This window comes from Phalacrocorax aristotelis, chromosome 1 (assembly GCF_949628215.1).
Source record: "Phalacrocorax aristotelis chromosome 1, bGulAri2.1, whole genome shotgun sequence".
NCBI classification, from domain to species: Eukaryota; Metazoa; Chordata; class Aves; order Suliformes; family Phalacrocoracidae; genus Phalacrocorax; species Phalacrocorax aristotelis.
In genome coordinates this window covers 125,177,397-125,199,847 of record NC_134276.1, presented here as the reverse complement: position 1 = coordinate 125,199,847, position 22,451 = coordinate 125,177,397, and the positions used below count along the sequence as shown (strand labels likewise).

Below are 22,451 nucleotides of genomic sequence, written 5' to 3'. Positions count from 1 at the left end.
AAAGGTCAGAGCAGCAACGGTGGCCAGGTCTTGTCTTGGAAAGAGCTTAAGAATGAAATCAAACCAAAAACAACCCTCGCACTTCTCCTCAGACATCAGCTACTCTCTGCACTCTCTTCTCACTAGTTTGGATAAGACTTTTACTAGACAACCTTTTTTAACTTTTTAATTGCCTGCTTGGTCCCTGAGGTGCCTGAGTAAAGTGCTGAGGGCTCAGCTGTCACCCCAGCGTTAAGTGTGGTTGACAAATACTCCGCTCCACTAATTAACTTTCCTTGATCAAAGAACTTCCTGGGGTCAAGGAAAAGGGGAAGGAGAAACACCGCCTCACTGTTCATAGAATCATAGAATGTCCTGAGTTGGAAGGGACCCACAAGGATCACCAAGTCCAACTCCTGTCCCTGCACAGGACAACCCCAAAATCTACACCATATCTCTGAGGGTGTTGTCCAAGTGCTTCTTGAATAGCGTCAGGCTTGGTACCATGACTGCCTCCCTGGGGGGCCTGTTCCAGTGCTCCACCAGCCTCTGGGGGAAGAACCTTTTCCTAATATCCAACCCACTGAGAAATTATCTCCCATTCCAGACTGCAGGACAACTCTTTAGAAAAGTGCTGCCTCTGCTTCAGTTCAGCATGAGCACAAGAGGCTGATGTACCTTCTGGTTTTGACATCCATGCAGAAGACCTTCTTCCCCGATCTTGCCACCAACCATGTCAGGTCTCTGAAGCAATTTGCAGCAATATACTTCATTGGGCTACTCTGCTAAATTAGTTGCAGATGCTTCTGTAGTAAATCTTTCCTCAGTCGTGTGCTTCAGAAAAAAATGAACTGGAAAAGTCTGCTTCGCAGGCTCCGTATCAGCCACAAAAAACTGCATGAAACCATGAAGTGAAGCCCAAAGCTCCCTGGAGAATTCTGGAGCACCACTGACACATCCCGATTTTCCAATTTCGTGCACTCAGCTAAAAAGATGTTTAAACCCAACATTTTTGGGGACAAAGAAAATCTCATTTCATTCTTCTCTCATTATTGAAGTGTGGCTGAAACCTTCTATTCTCAGAACAGCCAAAAATAAATAAATGCTGGTACATGTAGGGAAATTTTAGCCTCAGAAGTGGAATTTCTCACAAGAACGTTTGAGCAGTTGAAGATGTGGGAAAGGACACTGTTACTTGCTCTCAGCTAAAGCAGTTGCTAACATAACGATACTGGGCCCCTTTAAAGTCCATATACACAAAAGTCTATCAGTAAATAGCAGAGTAATTTATCACCACACCCTCTCTTCCTAGAACTGCTGTACACCTGAATATCGTCCATGAGAGCAGACTCCATGCTCAAGGTGAATGCCACCTAAGGCCCTACTGTGAGCTTGAGCTCTGTTTCAGGGAGCGGCATCTCAGGGTCTAACAGCATGACATCGGCCATTACACTGGAAGTCAATTTGTTTATGGGAAACACCATTGCACTTCCACTCTTGACTCTTCTCCTCCTTTCTCAGGTTTACCTCTATAGCTGAAAAGGTGTCCAACTCATCTATACCATGAATTAAAATGTTAACAATTAAACCCTTAGAACTTCATTTTGGGTTTAAGGCTGAGATTGAGAATTTCATAAAACTCAGGATGCTCAAGCGATGGCTTAAAACAACAAATTGCAGCCCTTTTCCTAGCACCTCCTGTAGTTATAATGAAAAAATACTACAAAGCTTATGAGAAAAAAAACCTTCTGTACAAGCAGAGTGAGATTTCAGAGGGCAGCCATAATGTCTAATGCAAACACATAAGCCAGAGCACAGAACAGTAAGATGATCTTCCTCAAATCACACACCAAGTTAATGGCAAAGCCAGGAACAGTACGCAAATCTCACTGACGTGGTAAAACTTCAATATGCCCACGTGTGGTTTTTCTGCTTATTTATTGTACGTGTCTCTACATCTATGTATTTTCCACATGCTGATTATGCAAGACTGAACTATGCTTTTCCCACACTTGGGAAGTGTTACATGTAACTGCTCGTTATTTTCACTGTGTGAATTACCACCAGAGTGGGAACCATACCTTTGAATAGCCTTGGTTCAATTAAAATCCCAAGCCTTTATGCTTGCAGTTACCATATTTCTCTTACGGTTACTAGAAATATTACCATATTTCTCTTATTTCTGAAACTCGTTGTGGTTAAATAGGACAAATCCCTGCCCCAGCCTCTCATTAGTACTTGTAAGGTGGCCTAAGTGCCCACTGCACTTAACTCCACAAGGATAAGTTTGAGCGACAAGTTAGACTCACAAAAAAAGAAAATGAAAGCCATCCCCTATAGCGTTAGTGGCACACAGGCAGGGAAGCTCAAACAGGCAGGGAAAGACAAGCTGCTCCCTGCCTTGCCCATGCAAGACCCTTGTTTGTCAGGACAGTGTTAGTGACTCCTTGTCCCACAAAGAGCCCACAATGTGGTTGCCACTGCCCATCCCCTTTACTTTCCTTCGTAGGGAAATTGGGCTTATATATGATCATAGTACCGGTGTGTATATGTCTATGTCTGTGTGCTGATCCCAGAGTTTTTGTCTCGGCCCACAGTCATTACACCAAGGTTTGACAAAGGGCCAGAGAAAGCAAATTCTTGCAAGTTCTTACAAGTTTTGTGAAAACAGGCAGGGAGGCAATTCTATAATTATCCTCACGGAAGGAGAGGCTGGCACGCATGATCCCAGGGAGAGGGGAGAATCCCAGCAGATTCCTCAACCATGGGAAAAGTTTCAGCTGAGACTCACTGTCAACCGCTGGACACAAATGCATAGGAAAGTAGGCACGTTCATCCCCAGTGCTCAGAGAACTACTCATCTGGCTAGAGAGGCACTGTAAGGCATTGTCATTTGAATGATTTATTCCATTCTTTCTTCTAAGAAATCTTAGCCAGTGGTGGAACAGGAGGAAGCAAACTGATGGGTGACACGCACATTTGGTAGCACAGAAAGGATCTTTTTAACAGCAGATTTTGTATTTTCCAAATTAAGAAGGAAAAAAGGCTAGTGGCAGGGTGTGGCAAGGGATCCTGTTTGTTTCTAAGCCTGACTTTTCAAACATTTTGCATGCACATACTTTCAAATACAGAAGAGCATCCATTCTGAAATGGGCATGGGGTAGAGCCAACATTCATGTTTTGGGATAGCTGAGTTTATTTTCCCAAGGTCTGTATATCAGAGCAGAGATCTCTATTATTAATATCTTGATCACACCCACCCCCCCACCCAGCACTGGCCGTGGCTGCTTAAGTAAGGGGCGAAAGAGGAAGTCTGACCCCTGTTATCGTTATTCAAGTCCTGCCCCTTAGTTGCCCACGCCCAGTTCAGCCCCAACAAACCAACCTGGCAACGATGCGTTACTCATGCTGTTTACCACTAACCTTGCTCATGACGATCCATGGCAGTCACAGAGCACACACAAGCAACTCACCTGGCAGATCTGCAGGCACTTGCGGGAAGCAGCCAGTGACCTTTTCAGCCGGCAAAAACTACAGCAGGAAAACAGTGCTTGAACAAACCTTATCATGCGATAGAAAACTTCCCCACTGGCATAATAATGCAAGGGGAGACTGTTTCCCACCAGCAGTTTACTATATGAGGATGTAGCCTCAGTACAAAAGGACACATGAACTTCCAGGCGAAAAGAGTTGTGACAGAGCACAGCATGCAAACTCTTCTGTCCCTCGAGGAGTTCAGACCCGGCCAGGCACATACCACATTGCCAGCCACAGCAGAGCTCCTCCGAGAACCATGTTTTTGACAATGTAGACAGCCCTTGGGATACAGGCAGCACACTACAGAGGACAGGAGACTCACAGACAGATGACTGCACTGTTAAGAGGATCTCACTGGTTAGTGAGAACTGAGCTTTGCCATGCTTTCTCTTGAACCTTCACCCTCCCAGAAACTGAACAGACAGTATAGCAGGAGAGCTGTGAACTACTACAACTCCGTCCACCTCACCTGCTTCATGTCTTAGTACCTAATACCACCACACTCTCCCCACCCCACAGATAGCTTCCTTTCTCCCCCCCGTGAAACTTGCAATGCTATTTTTCACAAGTAGAAATTAACAACATGGATATAATTCTTACATCACTTATTTTAAAAAAACTCTGTTTGCACCAAATATAAATCTACTCCAGACCTCCATGACTCAGTATCTATCTATAAATACTTTAATGGGATTTGTTAAATTTATTTTCTAGTTTCCCAGGTGATGACACGACAGACCTTCAACCTGGTCTTGCGCAATCAGCATAGGAGAGGTCAGTGAATTGGCAATAACAACGTATTTGAGAGCCAGCAACAGGGAGAGGGAGTTCAGATACTTGATAATACACTAACACAAATGCATAAGAATGCCAGCATAAGAAAAAGCTTAAGGAGCGGATTCTTCACACCCTAATCTCCCACAATGTTTTGATCTGGTTACCTAAGCACAGTCTGAATTGCTTGAAGTCATTTGTGGCTACCCTGCAACAAAGACAAAGTCCTGGTGTCTGAAGTCTAAAGGACCAAAATACAACAGATCCTACACCTCTGTGAACATTGTAATAGACAATCAGGCAAAGACCTCAGTTTAATCTTTTTGCCCTGGTTTTCACTTGTCGTAACACTCCCCCAGTTGATAGCCACTTCTCATTTTAGGAGTTTGGGATGAACATGCATTCCCTGTTGTGCCAGGTTTCAGGCATGCTTGCTGCCCCCAAAATAAGCACTGTGTGCCTCTTGCATGGCACATAATGGGCAAACTGTTCCAGTGAAGCTCTTCTGCCAGGGCTGGATCACAATACTGGCGGTGAGTGTGGGCTACAGGGGACTCCCGAGCAAGCCAGATCCCTGATATGAGAACAAATGGGCCAGAAAGACAGCCGTATGAGGCAAGAGGAGAGGAGAATCCTTCTCCCAAGTAATACTGAGAACTTGAAAAGACTGGGGTATGGCATAGAGAAATGCATGGGATGCAACTTTTTTTTTTTTCCCCCTGAAAAATCCTCCTTCGTTCATGCACTCCTGCATAGCAATGTGAGATTCCTAAGTGGGAAGCTCAACAAAACACAAACTTCTTTTTGCCCGGAGAGCCAGGTTAGTTCATCAGAACATGGGAATCTATGTGGAAGAAAGAAGTAGCAAAATATTGTTAAAACATCAATTTAAATCCAGACTGGTTCTTCCTTCTCAGTAAGGCCCCGTGTAGCTGCTCCTGTTAGCGAGGCACTGGAAGGGGTGATATTTCAGGCCTATACTTCAGCAATGCTCTATAATCCCTGACTATGCAACAAGCCTGCCAATCAGCCACCTTGCTCTGCTTGTATGCAAACCCAAGTCGAGTAACCTGAGGAGACATTAGCAACTCAACACTCACCGCAGTTTCACGTCGTGGTCTGACCAAGTGGCACAAGCACTTAACCACAGCCTTTAACAGCATGCTGTGCACGCTAATCCCTCCTTGCTATTTCATGTCAGCTCCCACTGTGAATCAGCACAGACAGCAATGGATTTTGGCTTAACAAGCCGACTCAATTGCACTTGCACTTTTTGGAGCAAAGAAGATTATCATTCCACCCTAAATTATACCATAATCCTGACTGAAATCCACTAACCTCCTCCGAATGGTGCCTTACCAGAGCTAACGTGCAGCCAGGAGTGTCGCAGCTGGGACTGCCTGAAAGGCTTGGCCGTTCCCTTCAGGGGAAAACGCCGAAGGAGTTGATGTCATTTACACGTTACCTGACTCTGATGAGCAAACTTGCCAGCAGCCAAACACAACACAACAGTGACACTTTAAAAGAAGTGTTCAGGACATGTTTTTCATTACCACAGTCATTCCAAACACACCATCGCCACCTCCACCTTATCCCACTGTGCAACAGACATTAACAAGCTGAAGCGATAGCAACACATGGATGATGAAAACATTCCACCAGCAGACTGGACTATGCTGAATACTATGAGGGAATGTCAAGTTAGATATTTTTTGTACCCTGAAGTGTTTTTTTCATGGCGCATTAGACTTTCTGGTTTGGGCTTTTTTCTTTTTTTTTTTTTTTTTTTTTTGCATGTGTGTGTGTTTGGTTTTGGTTTATTTTTTGTTTGTTTGTTTGTTTGTTTAATTAACTGTTGTGCTCAAGCTCCCTGGGTTTTCTTTTTTGCAACAAGGTAGAACTTCACAAGTATAAAAATCAGTTCAAATAAAGTAAAAAAAAAAGAAGAAAAAAGGAAAAAGCCAACAACCCTTCCAATATTTTTTCCTCCAAAAAGAATGCATTTTTTCCCTATGTCTTCTGATTCCCTCTGCATCTTCTTTGCTTTCAAAATATGACAGTAGAAATGGATAGTCCAACAAATCAGAACTTCAGTAACACACCACAAAGCACGCACTTAAAGCATTAGGCATTGATATTGTAGACTGATAACACTAGCTCTGGTCAGAACTGCTGTGTTCTTGCCTGATCAAAACCTAATAGCATAAAATTTCTCACATGTTCAGTGGGTGAGGGGAATGAAAGAAGGCCTCAGGTCCAGAGCAGGTGATGCCCTGAGGCAGCATGGCACAGAAAACCTGTGTGCAGGCAACAGGGCACAGGAAAACAATTAATTCAACCTCCCTGCCCAGAACAGTCAGGCACTTTGAGAGGTACCCATGGAATTTACAGGTGGCTGGACAGAGGGAGCTGTGGATGACATTTGTTCAGAGCAAGGCTCCTATTTTCCTCATCTAGATTAGAAGCATGTCTTTTAACCACCCCATTTAAGAGCAAACCTTTTGGAGGGATGAATGGTTTTGATGGGAGTGCCAGCAAACTAATAGTTCTACCAGCACTGAAGAACTCTGTTATCTTAAGACAAGACATCGCACAGTGTCACTTCTAAAACAAAGTCAGTTATTTCCTTCCAACTGATACGTGAAAGTTGCCAATAACAATAACAAAAGTATTCAAGAGAAAAAATAAGGGAGCACAAACATGGTGATTAGCTAGAAAAATTAGACAGTGGGGTTTTTTTATTACTGTTGCTATTTTTAATTGCAAATAGAGTCAGAACACATTCTCCAAGTGACAATGTAATTTAAGCAACCTATTTTTCAGTATTATGTTGAATCAATATTCTGCAAAACCTTAACCTTCATCCCAGGTTCTTCCCCCATCTCACTCCCAATATACTCGTTCCAAAAAGTCACTATATTTAATCCTGAGTTTATAAAGCAGATAACATAAACGTTATTTACTCAACTCTAGGGAATTGCTACCACAGTACTCTTGAAATCTCAAATGAAACTCCAGCTCTGATAATATTTAAGACCTTAGTCCCCAACGCAACATTTCTCAAATGACCTCAAGCCTAAAGTTTCCTAAGTGGCATCAAAGATGCTCAGATATGTTGTTGCATCGGCCCCAATTCTTTTAAAACATAGTTAAGATATGTAATAAATAGAGAACAATGAAATCGGCACATGAGAAAGATTTTTGAGTTACCTATCAGAAAAAGCAAGGCAGATCTTGCACATAAACAATCATTTTAAGTGGTGGCTGAATGCCCTCTTCACTTGCAGCTTACTCAGCTATTATGGTCTTCAAAGTACTGCATGTCTTACCCTTCAGCTGTGTCAAGGTGCTATTGATCAAGGACCAAAATACATGTTAATATGTAACCTGCCAGAGGTGTTTGAAATCCCATCTGATCCTCATCAAAGGAGAAAACTCCTCATCCTTATAGCAGAATGTAAAAAGTTACCAAATGCCCCCAAGGCTGCCTATAATGCCTTCCCCACACCACAACACTGTCATCTCCAGGTGAACCATATGGGTTCTCCATGCTATCTCCACCTTTCAATAGTGGCTTTGAACCAAGAATGCTACTATTGAAGAACAAGGGCGGAAGGGCTGAATCCCAAGATAAGTAAGCAGCAAGGCTGACCTCATAAGCTATTCCCTAGGGCATACTATTGGGATTGCATGAGGTTCCTGGAAACATTATATGAAAAGCAGACATTGAGGTTTTACCATTCATAGGCAGGAAGTAAACAATGTTTAGCAGGAATTAAAACACACTATTCAAAAAAATTGAAAACACAAAATCCACACACAAATCATGCTGGGGTTAAAGCTGTACTTAGATTCAATAAAGGAACATAGCAGGAACCGGTCATGGCAAAATCCACACTTGTAGAGTACACACACATGCACACTTGTGAACGTATAGAGAGAACTACAGGCGTAACTTTCCAATGCTCTTCAAGAAACATGGCCACTACATTTGAAAAACAAGAATTACAGGAGTACTTAGTTTGGTTCAGATCCACTCCCAGAGAATTAGTAGAAAAAAACAACAACAAAACCCTCCAAAACAAATAACCTACTTCAATGGGAAGAAAATCAAACTACTGATGACTACTTCTGAAAATCCTCCCCATCCTATTGACATGCTCTGCTGAGAGCAAGCTGCGTGAACTGTCAAGCATTTCTGCTTTTGACCACCTTGAGGCCTCTCCCATGCAGATGAGCCTCACCCCTGGGTTTCTCCCTTCACACATGGAAGAAATCGACTCTATATACTTGAAGTATGCACTTTAAACATCTTCTAAATACTGAAGATTATCCTTCTGTTCTCACATGCCACAGCCCCGCAGGGGAAATACATTGGAAAATAAAAGGTTTGAGAAACATCAACGATACAGAAAAAAAGCAGAAGATACATACAATGGGCCTAGAATTTTATGCCTCTTGCTGAGGAAGCTGTGATCCTATATTCAAATTTCTTCACATTTTTTCTACTGTGCTGACCTCAAGGCCAAGTATCTGTAGACCCTAAAACATAGGCACCTCAGCTGCAGCATTAGGACCCATAGCTGGGGGCAGCTGGCATCATTTGCATTTTGTATACTCTATGACAAGCTCATATGGACCACACTGACAACTCATAACAGAAAAAAGTCCTGTATTGGTCCCCTATCACCTTGACTGCTGGGAAACCCACCAATTTCACGCTAACTAGCACTTAATACATCACTGAAATACTTTAGTGGGCTTTTTTATTTCACTTGGGTTAAACAGGTTTAGAGTGACCCCCCCAAAAAACTTCTTTCTTTCCCCCCCCCCAGTATGTTGCAAGTTGCTCTGAGCAGCTGAGGAAGACTGGATACTCATACAATACTCTGAGCTCAACATTTTCACATTTTCTTCCCTTAGAGGTGAATTAACTACTAAGGAATAAATAACTTTAAAAGTACAATACTGCTTATAGTGACTTTTATCAGCAGAACTCAAAGAGCAGCATACACTTTTTAATGCACTTATCAACCACAAATCCAGAAAACTGTACTTGCAATTACTCAGTCTTTCACAAAAGGTATCAGCTTTTAGCAAAAACCCTTTTGGTTTTTCAGCACCAGAAAACCATAGTTTTTAGAGCCATAGAAAGATAAAGCAGCTTTTGATAAGTCCCATCTCACGCAGGCAAGGTCTCATGCCCAACTAAAAAGAAAATAAATTCTTGATGTAGTGAAGCTCCACTACACTGAGATCTGGGTATTATCCTGGAGCCTGGACCACTTGATTCATAAAAATCCAGAATTGTATTGAAAAGCTGATAGGACACAAAATCTCAAGTGGCAGGTACGCCACACCAGAGCACAGAGAACCATTCAGCTCCAAGTCTACACATTCCAAAACATAAGCATCCACATTAAGTTCTGCAAGAGAACAAACACAAACCCCAGCACATCCCAAGGCCAACACATTGCTCTGTCCCCCGGCTTTGTAAATCTACACAGAACTGAAATGAACCCAGCTCAAAACAGCATTCTGAAAACTCAGTGTACTAAAAAGTTCTTCTATTCATACATTCCCATGCCCTAAGAGACAGGCATAAAACATGACAAAAATATTAGCAATTTGGTTTTAGGGACTGTGATCTCACAGACGAGAACAGAACAAATTCAGCTGAAGTCAATGGAATTATACCCACGGACATGAGATCACACCACAGCACTCAGAAAATACCTTAACTCTTAAAATCCCCAAATTCAACGTCTGTGGCCAATGTCTATATTAGCTACATGTGCATTATCCTGAAAGGAGGTTTCAATTATTTTTATAGTGAGATAATGTTCCCTTGACGATCTTAAAGTCTTAGTAGCATATAACAATTACATTTAATTCTTGAGAAGACAATAGCAAACATCTGCAACTTTGAATCTATACAAGAATTAGCAATTTTTCCGTTGTCTTCATGAGAACAGCGACTTTTCCACAACACCATAAAGCTACTGACAAGCTACATACAAGAATTTGAGGGGAAAGCAGGAGGAAGTCTTCTCCTAGGCCAAGTGCAAACTGGAAGTTTTACAGTTTGCCAGTTTCAAGAAAAATGGGAAACAAACCACTTCATTTTGTAATAAAGTATCAGGTAACACACTTCGCAGAAGGAAACCCGTTCTTCACCAGCCAAATCTGACTTTCATTCGGTGAACTAAAAATATATCTGCAGAGGTTTTGTTAGTACGGTTGACCTCAAAATTTGGAACTTTCTTCCTTCCAGATGCAAAATAGCTCAAAATTACACATTTTCACAGAAGGATCCAAAGGCCCCTCTACCGTCTATTCCCCACAGAAGTTAATCACCAAGCATTAGTGAACACAGCCAATCCTAGAGACTAAGGAAACACCATCATCCCCACTTTTGGATAGAAAAGTTGAGCAATTAGTCTCTTCTGTGTTTGCTACAATATACTTTATAGCATTGCTATGCAAGGTTTAGCACATTGCCCAGTGTCACCACTGACCTTTCCCAGTGTTGCTCTCCTGTGTGTGGTCCTAAACTAATTAGAGGAAAGAAAATAGCACAGTCATCAGCGCTGTGGGCAAATGTAGGTTTTGGTTTTTCTTTTCTCTTAAGATGAGGTTAAAAAAAAAAGAAGAAGAAATGAAAAGAGACTACACATACTTAAGAGAACCACAGAAAAGGTAACTTGAAGGTGGCTATATGAAAAAGCTACTTAAAGTTTGTTTTGCCGGTGGAAAAATGGGCAGCTGACAAATCTTAACCATCAACATCACTACAGGTCAAGGCAACAGTTCACCTCAGCCAGTTAATCCGAACTGTCTGTGCTAAGAATTGAAGAAGAGATGGTTCTTTTTTATTATTATTTTATTAATTTAAAAAGATGGCCACTGTCCCATAACTAAGGATTCCTTGTAGCATGTCACCTTAATGCTCATCATGCCATAGATGCACATGGGAGTGGTCACTTGGGCACAGTTCCTGTCAGGACTGGCAGCTCCAGCAGCATCACCTTCAGGCCTTCTGCACTACGGGCATGTGATTAAAAGAACTAGTGGATCACACTTGTTTCTCTAAAATGTACAATCTTATCATTTTCCTAGCATAATCCTAGGAGTAAAAAGACAGGAAAGTTAGTTGTGTTCATGCCTAAAGAAAATAAACTCCAGTTAGTGGAGAAAAATGTTCCTTTCTTCTCTAGATGACTGTTCACCTGCACAGTAATGCTATGAGGGACCTCATTAGTATGTCCTTCCCCTGCCCATCTCACCCAAAATGGGATCTCTGATTCTCCAGCAGCACAGTGGCTGCAGAGCCATTCTGCAGCAAGAACCAAATCCCACCTGGCATCCTTTTCAACAGTGCTTAGCAGAGATGTGGGTCTTGTTAGCTGCTCTACAGACCTTGGGATCAGGAATATTAATTTAGAGATGCTACCTGCATTCATGGAAGGAACAAATCCCAATCTCCACCAGCACCTGTACCCCAGCACACTAACAACAATATAAGAATGACAATCTGTTACCCAATGTGACCACCTCTGAGCTAAGCCAGTGGTATATAAGTCCCTTTTTAAGATGGAAATGCAGAGTAATGCATTCTCCTATAGCTTAAACCCCTTGGGGGCAGGTGCAGAAAACACCTTCTACTGCTAGCATGGAAGTTCTTCAGGCAAGTACAGAAATACCTGAGAAGAGGGGAAAGGATCAAAAGACAGTAGCTTAATTTCCTGACCTGACGTGCAATTTGACACACACTCAAAGGAAGTTAGTCCAGGACAAATGTTGCACCTGGGAAAACATCTGTGTATCAGCAACATGGCACTGAGAGAGCTGGCCAGTAGTTATAGTCTCAGCCTCTTCAAATTTACTTTTCAGCAGAAAGGATAGCCTGTCAAAAACGTAATCCTCTGCAAACCAATAGGGAGCAGGCAGCCTTCCACTCATTCTTTTTTTGTGAGAACTTTCAGGACCCAATAAAGGTGACACAGAATTATCCAGTTCCTCTCAGAAAGTGTCACCAGATCATTCAGAAACTTAACTATAACCCATAGTTATAGATGCGAAGAGCTCAGTTTATGGTGCATTTCTGCAAGTATATTAGCACAGAAACACACAATACAACACAGATGCAGAAAAACGAACACCCTTTTAGATGTGGGCCTAAAGTGACCTCAAAACAAACCTCTTCCATATTGAAGAGGCACCCTTCTGAAGACCAGATATGAATCAAGGACCGCTGGGTGACAGGGATCTACCTCTGAGACTCATGGAAAATCAGTAAGCTTGCCTGTACAACCATGACTTGTTCCTGGAGTCCCTGCAAGTCTATTCCATCCCCACAAGCTGTCTGACATCCTCTGAGGACACTGAATGAGACTGGTCAAGAACAGGAACGTAAAACAGGCTGCAGGACAGCGGTTTACCAAGAATAGGGTGTCTGTGGGACTGCAAACAGCCCAGTCCCTGCGCAAACAGCCCAGTCCCTGCGCAAACAGCCCAGTCCCTGCGCAGGGCACAGGCATTCTGGCCAGTGGAGTCACAGAAAGAGGGGCAGAGCTGGACAGGGTCACACCTGCAGCAAAGCAAGGCTCCAAGCACTGACACAGCGCTCTTCAAAGTCTTCAGAACTGTCACAGGGAACACAAGCCCTCCCTGGCTCATGTGAACTGAGCATAAGATGGACCTTAAAAAGGTTAAGGTACAAAGGATCAGGAACGCTGACAAATGCAGACGTACAGGATGGTCTATAGGGAACACAATGTATGCTTCAAAAAACCCACCCTACTCAATTGCAGCGATTCGCTAAGGTGGAAGACACAGCTTTTGCTCTGCTCCTTCTGAGGAGGGAGCCACTGCAAGGCTCTAAATTGGCCTCAGTGGGGATCTCCTCATTAGTCATCATGGTTCACTATAAACCAGAGGTACTTTCTGTGAATGGCCAAACCACAGTGATGGAACAGATTTCTTTATGTGAAGCAATCCCCTGCCACAACAGAGATGCTATCAGCTAGTATCATCATCCTGCATTTTCTTTTGTGAGTGAAGATGTTCAGTCTGACCGCTTATGTGTCAAACAGAGGGAAAAGGCCTGCTGAGAAGGAAGTTTTGGATCACTTCTTGGCAATGCACTCTGGCCCTAGGCTCTTGACACACCACATGTAAGTAGATTATGCTCTTCGCCCAGTAAACAAGGAGGTGCATCTCCTCACCAAGGAATGGAGCTCTCATAGCTTACATCTGGCTAAAACTCCACCAAGTAAGAAACATGAGGCTGGAAACCAGTCTGTCCCTCAGCAACAGAAATTAAAAACTACAAGAAAATGCAAAAGTTAAAATTCACAAAAAAAAGTGATGTAAATTAGAAAGGCTTGAGTAACCTCAAGCACAAAGCAACAAATTCCAGAGGAGCACTGGCCTGCCAAGACAAGAGGAGCAGCTGAGCGTGTGAGGGTGAGCGCCATCCACTCCAGCTGCCTGTGTGCAGAGTGGAGGGAGGAGGAAAGTGATGCATGGGATCCCCCTTTGTAAGGCATTCCCTCCATCTAAAAACTTAATCCAATACAAATTAACTTCCTAAGGAAGTAAATGTAGCAAGCAATTTAAAAGACAGCCTAACCCCCCTGCTACTCTTCCAAAAATGGATGTTTGCCTTATACGAGCCAAAGATGTATAGTTTGATAGTTTTTTTTGCTTAATTGTTTAATTCTGAGGCTAAGCCTTGTTTTCACATTTGTTTCATTCAAACTACAAATGAAGAAAAATATATTTGGGCTACAATAATCTAACAACGCTGTTTCATTCTACTTTTAACTTGCTTTTAAACTCCAGTTCCTTAAGATCTCGTTGCAATAAAAAAAAGATGGTAAAGTTTGAGGATTGACTTGATTGACTTCTACTTTACATACAAACAGGAGCTCTTCACAGCTGGCTCCCAGTAACACCCTCTGATCAATCCTTGGTGATGGCTGTAGAGATCCACCACCTCGGTTAGCCATGAAGAAACAAGAGATGGGGGACAAAAGCCTACAGGTTAATTGGAGTTTCTCCTGTCTTGCATTCAGAGATGACGAAGAGACACAGTTCACTATGCGAAAGACAGTACACAGCTCTGACCTGCTTCATTGTAGCTGAAGTTCATGTTACATCACATTGATGTAGCTGCAGAAAAGTAAGCACAAAAGCAATAAATTACATTCCTAAGGAAGCAGCAGCTACCTAAAGAAATGAACTAGAAGGTTGACAACATCTTGCATCACCATGCCAAGACTTTTAAGTCATGAAAGCAGGCAAGTGGTTACAAAGCCAGGTAAACAAACATCTCATTTATACTTCAAAAGCTCAAATTATGCGATATTTCACAAACTTTTTCCTAGTGTGACATTTTAATAGCTTCATCCCAATTAACCGGCTCCAGGATGAACCAGTAAAGGAAGGATGCTTCCTGTTAGGAAGGATGCTAAAGATGTGGGAGGAACACCCACAGAAGCAGTAAAGGAAGGCCTGTCTTCATAAGACTAATCGTACTGCTCTGCGTCGCTGTGTAATCTATTTTAAAAATGACTCGGTTCTTGTTTGCTCCTGAGTCTCTCACCCTGAATCTGCCAGTTTCTCCCATCCTCTAGCTGATCCTTATCATTCACGTCTCTCTCACACCTCAACCCTATTAGCTCGGCCAGCCTGCTGGGAGTCTTTACTGTGCTTTTCACTTATACAGAAATTCTTCTGTTAGTGCAAAGAAATCCTAACCAAAGTCTTCAAATAAGGCCAATACCGATGCTTATAGCTAAATACAATAAACCTGAAAATGGAACCAATACAGCAATTAGATCAATTCCATTTACTTACAGTGACTAATAATTTCTTTCGTGTTTTAAAAGTAAAGACTTATCATCAGTTGAAGCATGGGAAAACATTTAATGCAGTTTTACAGACCACAGTGTTTCTGAAGCTCTGCCAATCATGTAGTAGATCGAACACAACATTATGAAGTATTCTCAGGTGTAAGCGCAGTAACTCTACAATACAGGTGATGTAAAGTCTTGTGAGATTCACTTATAATTCTAGGCAAAGTGCATTTCACTGGCAACTGTCCGAAGCTATGTTCCAAAAACTGATGTGCAAATTTCACAGCTTCTAGCCCTGGCAATTCACACCCTATAAAATAATAAGAAATTTTTATCTTTTGCAGAAAAGCTGGGATCCCATGCCCTTGCAGACAGTTTTTATATTTTGTTTCCTAAACCATACAAGTATCACAAGAGCTGCTCGCAGGTTGGAAGGTTGTCAACAAAACTAGTGTCAGGGGCTTTTTATTTCCTTTCTTTTAAACTCCCTGGGGAGTCTAGTGTTCAAAACTTACCAAAGTGCATAAGTATGTTGTGTAACAGGATCATTAGATCTGTTGGCTTCAAACTAAAAAGACTATAAAACAGCATTCCTATTATGGATATTTCTTGATGTTTGGTGGTCTGTAATGCATTCCCTCTATGGATAGTCATTTTCATCCTCTTGCTATTAAGGTTTCTGATTAAAAAGCATTGCTGCAATACTTCCATGAAATCACTGTAATTTGGGAATTTTGCTTTTGGGAAAAAATGTAACAGAATAATTAACATGTGTATCAATTCTGCTCTCTTAATTAATGCCAAAAGTGGAAGGGCTGAATTATTAACCACTTGCTATCTGGCTATCACATTAACAGAATATCGAACACAGTTCTAGCATTTCAGCAATGCCAGAAGACAGAATCTTCCTCCAATTCTGCCCACAAACACCTGTCCAAACGGGCAATGCAGACTCACAAGAACCATCTGAGATGACGATGTGTCTTCCTAGAAGCATCTGAACTAATACTTCACTGATGATCCACACAAAGGGAAAGCAGACAAATTTGAAGCAGAGTTTCTATTTTCTCTAAAGCAATTCTTGGATGAAGCTTAATAAGCTGGTTTTTATCTACGAAGTTCTCTGTATCTCTGTGCTAAGTACATAAGGAACACCTTGCCTTTCTTTGTCTGATGGGATGGCCTGAGGCTTGCCACCAGTAGAGACAATCTTTCCAAAGCTTTCCTTATCAAATAAAAGCTTTCCAAAGAGATTTAGCATGTACAGTAACCTACCACTGTGGATTATGGCCAGCAGATGGTTTTGAAGCTTCACCAGCGTGGCTAGGAGAAGAATCCAGCCCAAGTGCCATAAACACTACAAGCCAAATCCTAGTCACACAGAATTCAATGACAAATTTCCTACTGATTTTGTTAAATCCAAAATCTAGTTTCTAGTTACAGAAATTTTTCCATTAAAGAACACAAAAGGAATCTGACATTAGACTTCCTCAATATATATACACTAAGATAAAGCATTTTGCTACATTTTCACAAGCACCTAATGTTGAAAATATCCTTCCAGAATTAAAATTTCACATCCTTTATTATTTCTTACGAAGTATTCTACCTTCCCACTCTCCTCGTACTTTACAAGCAGGTTTTAACATCATAAAACAATACACCACATATAAAATTCATCACATACAGCAGACTTCTCTCAAAGAACGTGAAATCACAAATTCTGCCGGTAGATGAGCAGTTTTTCCTCTAAACAGCTAAGTCATCTTTCCCCCAAAAAAATGCAAGGCAGCACTTTAGATCTACACATATAACTTGAATATGATTTCTTAACTCCTCAGAGAAAATACCAATAACTAACAAGCTTTAATTAAAAAAAAAAAGTCAAAAAAACCTTCCCAAAACAAGAACTGCATTTTCTTTTGCATGGGAAAAAAAAGAAAAAAAATTCTCAAAAAAAGCTACAGCTGAAGGAAAAAAAACTTAAGTGGAATTATGAGCATCTTGCTCCCCGCACTATACAGTCTCCAGCTTATCTGGAGACACGGTTCCATGAATGCATCTCTCTGCCCCCAGTAGAAACAGTTAAAGATGTTTTAGAAGTCTCTGAGGACAGTTTAAACTGAATCAAAAATGTAGAACCATGAACCAAAAAAAAAAAAAAGCCTGAAATAAAGTCTCTGATAGACATGGAAAGATGTGAATTTAGTCTCACAAAAGGCTGATTTTTAAGCACAGACTTATTAACTATGAAAATGTTTGACTGGCCTAGACATTACCAAGGAACTTTTCATTCCTAAATAATATATTTTATCAAATACTCTGTTTAAACAAAAACAACACAAAAAACCAAACTCCAAACAACCCACAAAAACACATTGTGTGTTTTCCACCAAGGAGAAAGCAGCAGAAAAGGACCCTTTTTCAAGACTGATGGTGAACATACTTCACGTCATGTGTGTAGGACAGGTTTTCAGACAACACTGTAAAAGACACAGCAGCTCTGAAGCTGGTGCGCCAGAAGCAGAAGCATGCACATGGGGGTAAAGAATCTGCATTCACCAAGGGGAGGGATAACAAAACAGAATTACTAATTTCTTAGAACGGCTTCTGGTTTCCCTTTCAAGCCCAGAAAGCGTTCATTCAGCACTTGCCAGTACTTACTACTGCTGCCTCTCATTCTTCAGGTACAGAAGTAGCCACATCCACACTCATATCATAACCTCCCAGCTAATATAACCTAACCAGCAACAAGCTTGTCCTGGCCACAAAAAAAAAAAGAGAAAAGAAGCCTTACAGTCAGAGGAGACGATAGAGAAAAGCTGTCCACAGTGAAAGGTAGATGATACCAAAGAGAGGAAAAAGTCCCTCTGACAGCAGCTGCTTCCTGCTCACTGTACGAGCTTCACTCCATGAGTTTCACTCCACGTATTTTTTGAGTCAAGCACTAAATAGAGTGCAAATGAGTAAAGGTGTACATTTCAAGTCTGTTTTTAATGCCCAGGAAAACCGTGGATCCTCAGAGACGCAAAAGGAACTTGCTGGGGAGAATCATGGTGCCATTTCAGGATGCAGACAGAAGAGCAGCATCTTTCTATAGCTCCCATCCCGCAACCACTGTAGATGCATCTGGCAGCTCTGAGCTCAGAGGCAACCACCAGCCACCAATCCAGTCTACATCAACCCACAGTGCAGGTGTGCCCAGCTGGTAAATCTTCATGTCCTTACCAAATTACTGGCCTCAACAAACTCCAAAAAGAACAAGCAGAGATCAGGAAAGTGAGTTGTAACTGAACCTCTCAAAAAAAACCCTCAATTTGACTTCTACAGTTCTAGCTAAACTGTGAGAAGCGCACAGCACATTTTCTTCTTCTTCAGCCTAGACCCAAATAAAATCAGCAACAGAAATCTCTGCTGAAATCATCAGCCTCAGTAAAACTGTATGCAACATGCTCGCCTTTAATTGCTGGACACAGTTTACATCAAGCCATGCTTCATCCTAAAGTCCTACTGCTCTGAACAGTGACATGCAATGCTCATCTCTCTAGGCTGGTTACTCCAAATGTGGCTCAGAGTAGGCTAGAAGATGGTCAAGTGATGCTCACATGCCTTCTGCTAAACCAGCTAGCTCTGCTATTTTTTATTTTCTCAAAGGTGAACAGAGAAGGTGAAAGGTGTAAGACATGGAAGGGGATAAACCAGCCAGTCTCAAATTACCAGCTAAAAAACCAGCTGACAGGAGAGGGAGTAGGCCTTTCACAATCTAGGGAAAATGCCACGTCAGTTAGGAGGTGTATGTTTGTCATTTCTGCGACTTTGTGAAATGTGCTTTGTCTGTACACTAGGTAGGAACTCGAAGAAACTGAAGAGAGACAAACTTGATGTCTGTTTTTCCTCATCACCTCCACAATCCTATGGTCTTCAAATAAGTGTAGAAGTATAAGATGTTCCTGACATCCAAATCTGACTCCTGCTAACTAATACTTCTCATGTTGCACCAATCAGTTCAGGACCCCTTTCTCTTGTCACCCAAACACTGTAGAGTTGGTGGGAGTAAAAATCAAGTGGCCAGCAAGTCGAAGAAATTACTATAATGTAGCAATATCATGTAAAACACTACTGTGTTTGCAGTTTCTTTTCAGACAACAAGACTTAGATTTTTTTTTTAATTTATTTTTCAGAGATGACCAGAAAAGACAAACATAGAACAAACTAACCATATGTAAAATTGGGCTAATGCACACGCATGACATATTATTCTTTGGAAAAACAGGAAACAAAAAAAACCCCAGAACTAGTGGCTAGATTTCCTTAAGAAGCAGATGCAGGTTTAAGGAGCAGTGGGCACTATAATTACATGAAATCTTACTCTGTACTTATACCTTTCATACCATTTGATGCACCAGAAGGTGTTGGGAAAAGCCCTGGTATTCCTAATCCAAAACCCAGGCAGCCATCAGAGTTAAATAAGAGCTAACTAACATAACAAGGAGTTAACCCCTTAAATAAGCTATTGTAGGGCTCCCTCCTGAGGGATATCTCAATTGCTATGAAAACTATGTTCCAAATCCAGCTTCCATTGCTAGAATGAAAACACATGCTATGAAGAGTACGATGAGATGAAGGTCTCACAGCCACTGAGTCAAATGATGGGATCTCACATGCTGCTTCAGTTACCATATTTAACAGTTTTAGTATGCTTGTAAAGACGGGCTTCAAACTGACACTATTCCAGAGGTCACAGCTCTCAGACTCCAGGCAATCCATCATCAAAACCCTTCAAAACTAGCAGCCAAATTTAACATCAGCACCTGATGGGATATTAAACAGACAGACCTGCACTAAAGGATTCTCACACACGAGCTTACACAAAGCCTTCAAAAAACGTGCATTTATCATAAAATATACTTAGTTACCTCAACTGAGCAATCGAGTGTGGCTGAATTCACCTTGTATGGCATTAAAATCAATGCTGCACAGTCAGTGCTTAACAAACAAGTCGTCTTTCTCCTAAAGTAACAATGAAAGCCCTCCTTCTTCCTTATTCCCTCCTCCATAGAACTAGTGGCTAGATTTCCTTAAGAAGCAGATGCAGGTTTAAGGAGCAGTGGGCACTATAATTACATGAGCCCTCCATTTTCCCATACTTGTTCCTCCCCAAATTACCAAAATGCCTCCCTTTACCTGCCTTTGGTTCTTGCCTGAAACATCCCATAATAATTCCTGTGCAATCCCAAAATACTATTCCCCTGCATCCCATCCTGTGTGCTGCACGCCTCAGCAGCAACTGCCGCTCACTCTGAAAGGTGCTCTGGCGTTGACTCATCTTGAAGGGTTTCAGGTCTGCACCCTGGGGCTGAGGCTGTCCTACAACAGCCCTGGGAAGGGCCCAGACTGGGTGTCCCTTCCTCAAAGTCCTTAGTTCAGGTTTCTGCCTGCCACTGTGTCTCTGTGCTCTTCTGGGCTTGTGGAGGTGGGCCTCTGGTGGGCTGAAAGCCTGGGAGGAGCCCAGGGCGGGTACTAGTTGGGATCACCTGTCTGCCTTTGTCTGTGCTCACATAACCTAGCAGATCTTCCCAGGCAAGAGTGACCTGGCAACTAAAATGCCCTGCTATGCCCCCAGCTTTCTTTACAATTTATTTATTTATTGTAATTAGTGAACATCTGCTTTTCCTATTGAGCATTTGGTATAATTTAGAGGAAGAATGAAAGGCATCTGTATTAGAAATACAAACAGAGGCACTGAGATCAGACCAGTCCTCACAGAAAGCATGAAAATAAATTCCAGCCAAATGCAAAGATGAATTTTCCAAATTCCAGTACCCCTTTTTTTAGAAGTGGATGCATTAAGCATTTGCCTGTAATCTTTTTAAATGTTAGCTTATTATCTGGCAAAGAACTCCATAAATCTCATTTCACATTCACCCTGACCATGGTACCTTCAGCCTGGCCCAACCCAGAGCTCACGTGCTGGCTTTGACACATGGGATCCTTTCAGCTGGTCCAGCACATCACCTTGGAGAAGAGGTGGCTGGCGGACCAAACACGCCTCCCTGGCCAATGCAGACATGCAGAGCTGGGCTGGCTGATCACGCTCCTGCCAAAAGTTATTTTTGCTTTCTGACTGAGCACTGCACGCAGCAGCCTGGTGCACTTGTGGGGAATTGCAAAGCTTTTCAACCAATTCCTTCCAAGTGTGGGGAAAATTACTGCTGCTTATATAATCTGCCTTTTGCCAAATGCAAATCTGGGAGCTCAGCTGAGCGGATGTCAGTATTTCTTTAAAGTTAAAGGGCTAAAGCATCTTTCTCTCTGATGCTCTTCTGACTTCCACCACTGACTACAGATTCTGCTAAAAAGTTACATCGCAGTCCTAAATGCCATCTATACCATTAGGATCAAGCAAGGTGTTTTGCCTAAGGTACAGTTCAAAAGGCAGGATTTGGGAACATGGGGACACAGAGTCATATGTAAGCAAACAAGCAGTAGCGGCATTAGCCCCAGGGGTCCCAGGTACTATGTGATACCCAGTTTACCCATATGACCGTGGGCTACCTTGCTGACCTTCAGCTCCTGGAAAGAGGCAGCCCCAAGTATCTTCAGACAATTCGCAGCCTTTCCACCTTGTTTCTTAAATTAGAAACTTATTTAACCTCTTAATTGACAGCACATAATTGTATTGTTTTATACACAGAGTCTATTCACAGCAGATCCGTTCAAGTTAATTGAGTTCTTGGTATTCTGTATCACTTAATATAATTATGCATCACTTAAAGCACACCAGAAGACATACAAGCCAAGAAAAGAAAACAGAAGGAATTAAGGATCCCTCTCTTTACAAAAACAACGCGCTGATTACTTGAAAGCCTGTTTCATAATTTGTCAGGAAATGACAGTGATGCATATCAATTTCAAAATAATAAGCACTAAATAAATGCAGAAAGCCAATTAAAGGAAGGCTGTTAGGAAAGCATTTTACAGTAGCAATAAACCCCAAATCCTGAAACACTTAAAATGGTCCAAGTCCACATGTTCTTACCAAGTACAAAAACTAGCTTACAAACTGCATATAAATTAAGAACAAAACAATGGCAATAGTCTTCAGATTACATCTGTGATGAGAAATGGCTCTTCCAAGAAACAGATGCCACCTGCCTCCACTGTGACCAAGATTTGGGTTGATTCTTAGTCAAGTTTCTACTAACTTGAATGCTAGTTGATCATAATCAGAAAACCAACATCTCAAGTGTAGAAACTTAACTGTTATATGCATACCTGGGGGAAAAATGTCTCTTCTGT

The 22,451-nt window shown here is 41.9% G+C and overlaps 2 protein-coding genes across 9 annotated transcripts in view; one reads left to right on the top strand and one right to left on the bottom strand.

Annotated features, from left to right (window-relative positions):
* The window catches only part of CMSS1 (cms1 ribosomal small subunit homolog), a 255,582-nt gene that overhangs the window by 51,639 nt on the left and 181,492 nt on the right, over window positions 1-22,451 (bottom strand). The window contains exon 1 of one of the 6 annotated variants that reach the window (XM_075105469.1): window positions 14,422-14,461. The exons of the other annotated variants lie outside the window; for them this stretch is intronic. Within the exon in view, the coding sequence (XP_074961570.1) occupies window positions 14,422-14,446 (25 nt within the window). The 5' untranslated portion in view covers window positions 14,447-14,461. Of the gene's footprint in view, window positions 1-14,421; window positions 14,462-22,451 lie in introns of those variants that run through there. 6 annotated transcript variants of the gene reach the window in all.
* FILIP1L (filamin A interacting protein 1 like) overlaps window positions 1-22,451 on the top strand; it is a 217,751-nt gene that overhangs the window by 15,664 nt on the left and 179,636 nt on the right. The window lies entirely within an intron of this gene.